The 6,640-nt window shown below is 51.1% G+C and overlaps 1 protein-coding gene across 1 annotated transcript; it reads left to right on the forward strand.

Moving 5' to 3' along the window:
- Positions 1-1,274: 1,274 nt before the first annotated feature.
- On the forward strand, positions 1,275-4,641 carry Cimap1c (ciliary microtubule associated protein 1C). Its single transcript, XM_075967783.1, has 4 exons — positions 1,275-1,681; positions 2,465-2,575; positions 3,253-3,366; positions 4,053-4,641. The coding sequence occupies exons 1-4, from the start codon at positions 1,561-1,563 to the stop codon at positions 4,532-4,534; spliced, it is 828 nt and encodes a 275-aa protein (XP_075823898.1). The 5' UTR covers positions 1,275-1,560; the 3' UTR covers positions 4,535-4,641.
- The last annotated feature ends 1,999 nt before the right edge of the window (positions 4,642-6,640 follow it).

The raw sequence follows: 6,640 nt of genomic DNA on the forward strand, positions 1-6,640 counted from the left end.
TGACCAGGCTGGGTGGCTGCCACGAGATCATCACCACAGTGGCGACTCTGCGAGCAGCGAGACCGTGACCTGAAGAGCTTCCTGAACTTTGTGTCCTAGCTCCATTCCTGCCACTGATGAAGCTGGGGACTCTGGATAAGTCCTTTATTGTTGCGCAATATTCCTTCACACTGTGTGAGGATGTGTCATTGTGATTGGTTTAATAAAGAGCCAAATGGCCATTAGCTAGGCAGGAAAAAGTTAGGTGGGACTTGTGGGGTTAGAGAGCTCTGGGAGGAAGAAAGGCCATCGCCCGCCAGAGGGAGGGGGAGCGAGACAGGCAGGAGGACAGATAAAAGCCACAAGTCATGTGGCACCACGTAGATGAACAGAAATGGGTCAGATTAAGTTATAAGAGCTCGTGGGACAAGCCTAAGCTATAACCGAGCTTTTATAATTAATAAGTCTCCGTGTTGTTTTTTGTGAGCTGGAGACCCAAAGAAAAGCCCATCTGCATTTGATCCCTGTTGTGGTCTCAGTGTCCACACTGGAGTGGTGACAGACCCCATTTAAAGGCCACTACTCTCTGTCCTTTCGTTCCTATGAAGACCTTTCTTAACCTGGCTCACATTGAATCCCATTGGTGGACGGAAGATGGAGCCCTGGTTCCTCCTGAGCTCTTAGGGGTGAAGAGGTTTCTGGGGTTTTCCTAGCCCCGGGGATCATCCCTCTATCATGTAGAGCCTGCATAGCCGCTCCAGCCCTCCGTATTTCCTCACACACTCCCTCACAGGTGCTCCCCACCATAGGCACGGGAAGCTGCTGCTAGGGACATCAGTGTGAGCCCTTTATCGCTCTCTGTTTGCCCTTCACTCTGTGTCTGAAATGTCACCATTAGGTAAGTATTCCTTTAGCTAGGTGAGGATGTTTAAATATATCATGCCCTGGCAAAGAAGTCTGGGAAGGGGCTGTGAGACAGTCACACCTCAGTGGGAAGACTGATAGAAGAAAGGACTTGTTTCAAAGTCTGGGAGAGAGAGGTGAAAGGGAAGGGGGGGGGTAGAAGGCCCCAGAGGGCTGTGGGGGTGAGCAGGAACCCTTCACCAAGGACCTACACACCCTTTCTCTTCCTGTCCCCAATGATAAGAGACCCACTGGTAGTGAGCAGCTGACTCAAGGGCTGTGTCACTCCCTGCTCCCTTCTCAGACCAGGGTTATTGGGGAACGCTGAGGGCGTTCAACCTGGTTGGATGTAAGAGTGGGCAATGGAACTGAATTTTCCTGTAGCTGGGCTCTCAACACAGAGCTGCTATGCCACAGTTCAGGCACCACGGCAACGGGGGAAATAAACACTCCGGCCCCACAGTACAAGTTCTGTCGCCGTGTGATGTCATCCTCCACTCCAGTCACTGGGCCCCACACCTCTGTGCCTTCAGCAGCTGAGCCCAAGCTTCTTTCCTCACAACCCCCAGCCGTTTTCGAGTCTGTTAAGTGGGTTGGGTAGTGACGGAGGGGCCTGGGTAGGGCTCCTGGCTCCCAGGCACTGCTTGTAATAGCTCATGTTTCTTCCCAGCCTTCACCATGAAACTCCCCAAGGGGGCCAGGAACTGTGTGTTCTACGCACAGCACCCGGAGAAGAGAGAAGAGGTGCCCTCATGGAAGGATATAAAACAGACCCCTGTTGTCATGGCCACAATCAAAGGTGAGAGTGGCCCTACCCTATGGCCTAGGCTAGGCCTTTGCTAGGCTGCTGCCAAGGGCATAGACTGCCAGTTTTGCCTCCTACGGAGCCCCAATAAACATTCCTCAAGACCTGAAAGCAACCTGCACCTCAGGGCTAGGCCCACTCTCTGGCTCTGTGAGGCAGGGAAGAGTGTTGGGGTGTGGGGGTGCACAGCATGGTTTAGAGAGCTTTTCAAGGTGCTAGGGTTATAACTCAGGGGCCCATACATTACAGGTGAGAACTCCACCACTCAGCTACTTCACCAGCCCTACTTTAGTGATTTCTTTCAATAGACACCAGGCATACGAATTCTCACTAGGTCGCTACTCACCGATGATTACTTGGGAAGTGTTTTGGAGCAGTGATTAGTGTTTGGGTTCTGTTGATCTCACATCACCAGTTGCTGTAGCTGGATAGCTTTTTTTTTAAACATCAGTATTGTTATTTGTAAGATGGGAAAGACAGGATTGTCTGTTTTAATAAGGTTGTCTAGAGGTTGAACTGAAATAACAGGATCAAATGGTTAGCATGAATCTTAGTATAGACCAAGTTCTCAATTAACTGTGACTGTTGTCTTTCTGTAACGGGCTGCGGAACCACAGGAAATTGCATCTTAGCTTTGCATACTACCTTCCTTGTGGGGAACCAGCTCAATGCGCAGCTCTGTGGCAGCGTGCCATCAGCCAGAGCAAAGCCCCTTGTGTTCTCATGGTGCACAGCACTGGGGGCCGAGGCCAAAGGTTGTCTCGTCTGTCCTCACAGGTCCAGGGCCTGCCAAGTACCTCCGGCCATCCTGTACCGGCTACATAGCCCATGACACCTCTATGTTTCAGGAACCAGCTTACAGCCTGCACAGGCGGCACACTGAGAAACGTGAGTGGTCCCCACTGTCTGTCCCTCAAGGGCCAGATGCAGTCACAGGCCACTGGGTGCTAGGGCTGGTGAAGAAGGACTCAGAAGGAAACCAGTGATAGTTCCTAAGTGGACCCCCACATATGAAGGTATAAGGTAGATCTCCCCAGGGAGCTGTGGGGTCCTAGAACTGTCACCAGCAGAGCAAGTCTCTCTTTCCCTGGGGATCTTTGGCTGTGTGTGTCCCATATTCTGCTGGGGATGCTTGCAGTAGTCAAAGATGATGACCGGTGGCTGACAGCTAAGGTCCACAGTGAGATGAGAGGTTGGGTGGGGATACGATCATGTGTTTGGGGGCTTGAGGTTTAGGGTGCCTACTTCTCCTTCCCCAATTCACATCCTTGGCAGAGAGGTTTCTTGGCTGGGACTGAGTCCTTTCTCAATGTTCACGGTAGCTACAGTGGTTGTCACTACCCTTGGCACCAACCCAGACGTGTCTGTGGTAGGAGCCTGACCACACTGTGGTCTGCCTGTTCTTATCTGGTCCTGTCAGCAGCCTCCGGCTTTCAGGCAGAGGAGGTCCCATTTTACAGATGAGGAAATCAAAGTACACAGACAGCTAAGAGGCAGAGGAATCTGAAGGGAGCCCTTGGTGGGGTGGCAGTTGTGCCAGGCAGGCCCCTCCTTGTCCCCCGCAGGGATCGTAGACATATGCAGCCCCGGGCCTTGCTATTTCTTGGATCCTAAAGCAACTCGCTTTGGAATATCTACCTGCCCTCAGGTCCCCATGGAGGAGCGCATCTCCAACCTACGTAAGATGGATGGGAAAGTGGGCCGGTGGGAGAACGCGGTATGGGAGGCATCCGTTCTTAGATCCTGGGAAGGGGCAAAGCAGGGGCCGTATCTGAGAATGCTGGTATCTGTTCATTGTCATATCACCAGTGTTTAGTTAAGTCTGGTGGGGCACATTAGTAATCTCAGCACTTGGAAAGCTGTTCCAGGCCAGTCAGGGTTCTATTTTTAAAACAAAGACACAAATATCATGATGCTCCCCTTACTATAAATGTGTCCCTAATTTCATGCATAGAAGCCAATGTTATGATAGACATTGTGTTATGATGTCACAGGGCCCATGTCAGAATAGCAATATTGTCATGTTAATGAGCTCACAGATTTAGTGACCTAAAGAGAATTTCCTGGTGCTATCATGGGACATGGGGCAATGCCATCATGTTGACTGCCAAGGAATCATTGCTACAATGACAAGGATGGCTTTTGTTTTATGACAACAATGTCACCATCGTGGCGACTATCTTGGTTCCCTTTTGCTGCCCACGGAGCCATTTAGTCCTAATGTCCCTGCTACTGCGCTGTTTTTTGTTTGTTTCTTTGTTTTGTTTTTTGATGTCCCCAGGGATGGGTAAGAACTCAACTTTCTCTGAGACCCAGCATCTGGCATCAGGGTCTGTGAGGTTCTCCCCATCTTCCTCCCTTCCAGGCCTAAGCACCACCCCAGCCCCCTGCCACTACAACCTTGAGAAGACTCGCCCCCCTGGCGAACGTACGGCACCCCAGTACACGTTTGGCTACCGGTGTCCATACAGAGTGATGGATCCCAACCCAGCCTCCAACAAGTACCAGCTGCCACACTCGCTGGGGGCCAACACCCCTGTCTTACCAGCTGCCCCCTGCTATAGTCTGGGTTCCTCAAGCAAGAATTGGTTCTACAAAGAGGATATAGCAGGAGGCCCTGGACCTGCTATGCATGCCCGACCTGAGCCGTCTGTCTACCAGAACCGCAGCCCCGTGTATAGTGTGGCCAAGCGCTTTGCCTATCCACTGGACCACACACTTCGCCCTGGCCCTGGATCCCACGACGTCCAGCTGGTCACTCTGCACAAGCCCCGCATACCCGCCTTCACCATGGGCATCAAACACTCGCCCCACTTGTGCCCACTGATTGTAGACATTCTCGACTGAGGCCACTGCTTGTGCATGCCCCTTCCTCCTCACAGATGATATTTTTTCAGTACCACATTGAGTGACATGAGCATGGATTCCTGTAGCAGAGCTGGTATCTGCTGAGTTTCCAGCACACAGAGGCATTAGATAAATATTTTTGCTTATTCATTTCTTTGTTTTGCAAACTTTCTCAGCGGCTTCCTCTGGGTCCTGCTCTGGGTGAGGGGCTGGGGATCCTTGGTACATGTATCCTATATACATGGGTTTCAATGCTGGTGAGTCCCTAGGGGAAACAGCTGTGTGATCTCCAGGGAACCTGGGCAGGCCCACCTTAGAGTAGCCACTGACAAACTATGTGGCTTTTCCCTGTGCTTCTCTGGGTCTCATAGTTCCTTCCCAAGCAGTGCCAGGATAGCCCTGGATGAAGTTCTACTGCTACATCTCTGGTCCCTGTCAGGGGTCAGTCCTCAAGACAGGAGCAGAGAAGCCAGAAAGTGGGCAGAAATGGGTGGGATCATCTTGATTTGGTATGGGGAAAGACAGGCTCCTGGAGAAGAAGTCAAATAGATATGTAGAGACTGTTGGGGACAGGCAGAAGTAGTGACAGCGTGCAGGGGGTCCCAAGGGTGCAAGCTGAGTGGAACTCCAGCGAGGAGCTCCGCCTAAGCCCTGAGGGCTTTAGCTAGATAGGACACAGTGGTTTTGTATGTTTGTTTTGTAGCCCAAACCATCCTCAGCCTTCCAAGTGTGGGATTAGTAGGCAACACTTACACCCAGTGAAGATAGTACTTGCAGAGGACCTCGGGCAGTTAGAGAGAGCCGGCCGGCATGGGAAGTGCTGTAGGTTGTGGTCAGCCTGCAGGCTACTGGGAGGAGGGCTGAGTGTCACATGCTATCTTTGGAGAGTCATTTGCTATATCCCCAATCTCAGCAGTTCAGCCTAGCAGGGGACATCAGTGTGACCAGGGGAGGGCAGCACCGCCTCAGTCCTCAGGGCCAGGCCTGGTTCCACCTGCTCTAGGTTGGCCTTCCAAGCAAGAATTTGCCATTCCTTGACTCTTGATTCTTACTCACTGGCTCAGCCAGAAGGGGACCAGGGTCTGATGCCTTGTCCCCTCTTATTTTATTTTATTGAGACAGGGTATCTCTTTGTAATCCTGGCTATACCAGAACTTTCTATGTAGGTCAGGCTGGCCTTGAACTCAGATATCTGCCAGCCACTACTACTCAGGACTGAGATTAAAGGTGCGTGTCTTCATGCCCAGCTCCCTCCTTTGTTTTAAAACAGGCTAGTTTTAAACTTACATTGCAGCCCAGGCAGGCCTTGAACTCAGGATCATCCTGCATCAGTCTTCAGAGTACCTGTGGGTTCTAGGCCTGTACCACCAGGCTTCCCAAATGATTCATCCTTGTAAGATCAAGAAGTATTCAGGATTTTTAAAAACATTGTTTTGTGTGTGTGAGGTGTTCACATGTTTGTGCACACATGTGAGTATGGGTACACATATGTGTGCACCTGGAGGCCAGGGTCAACACTAAGAGTCTGCCTCAAGTCAGGCAGGCAGATCCCTGTGAGTTCTAAGCCAGCCTGGTCTACCAAGTGAGTTCCAGGATAGTCAGAGCTAAACAGTAAAACCCTGTCTCAAGTAAAGGACAGATCTTGCAGAACAGCCCAGGCTGGCCTTGACCTTGTAACCTCCTGCTTTAGTTTCTGAGTGCTAGAATTTCAGGTGTGTGCCACTACACCTGGGCTAACATTGAGATTTTGGCTGAAGTGAAAAACTGGATTGAATAGAGCTAGGCAAGAATGGCGAAGAGCCAAGATCATTGTAGGAATATTAAAAGAGACCCAGCAATGTTTAGGAAAGAGGCTTGTAGCATCCACCTGGGTTCACACCCGGCTCAGAACCTTGAAGTCTCTTTCTCCCAGACCTGAGTCCACGTCTGTCCCATACTCCTCATACCTTGGCAAGACTGGCCTGGGCAGGTTCTCCAGAGAGAGAGAGAGAGAGAGAGAGAGCCTGCTCAGGGACCCATCTGTCTTGCAGCAGATTAGAAAGGTGTCATTTTGCCGACAATGCCATTTATCACAGCAGCTGCAAAAATTAGTGATGCTTGGGCTGA

The sequence above is a fragment of the Microtus pennsylvanicus genome, chromosome 3, assembly GCF_037038515.1.
Source record: "Microtus pennsylvanicus isolate mMicPen1 chromosome 3, mMicPen1.hap1, whole genome shotgun sequence".
Classification (NCBI taxonomy): domain Eukaryota; kingdom Metazoa; phylum Chordata; class Mammalia; order Rodentia; family Cricetidae; genus Microtus; species Microtus pennsylvanicus.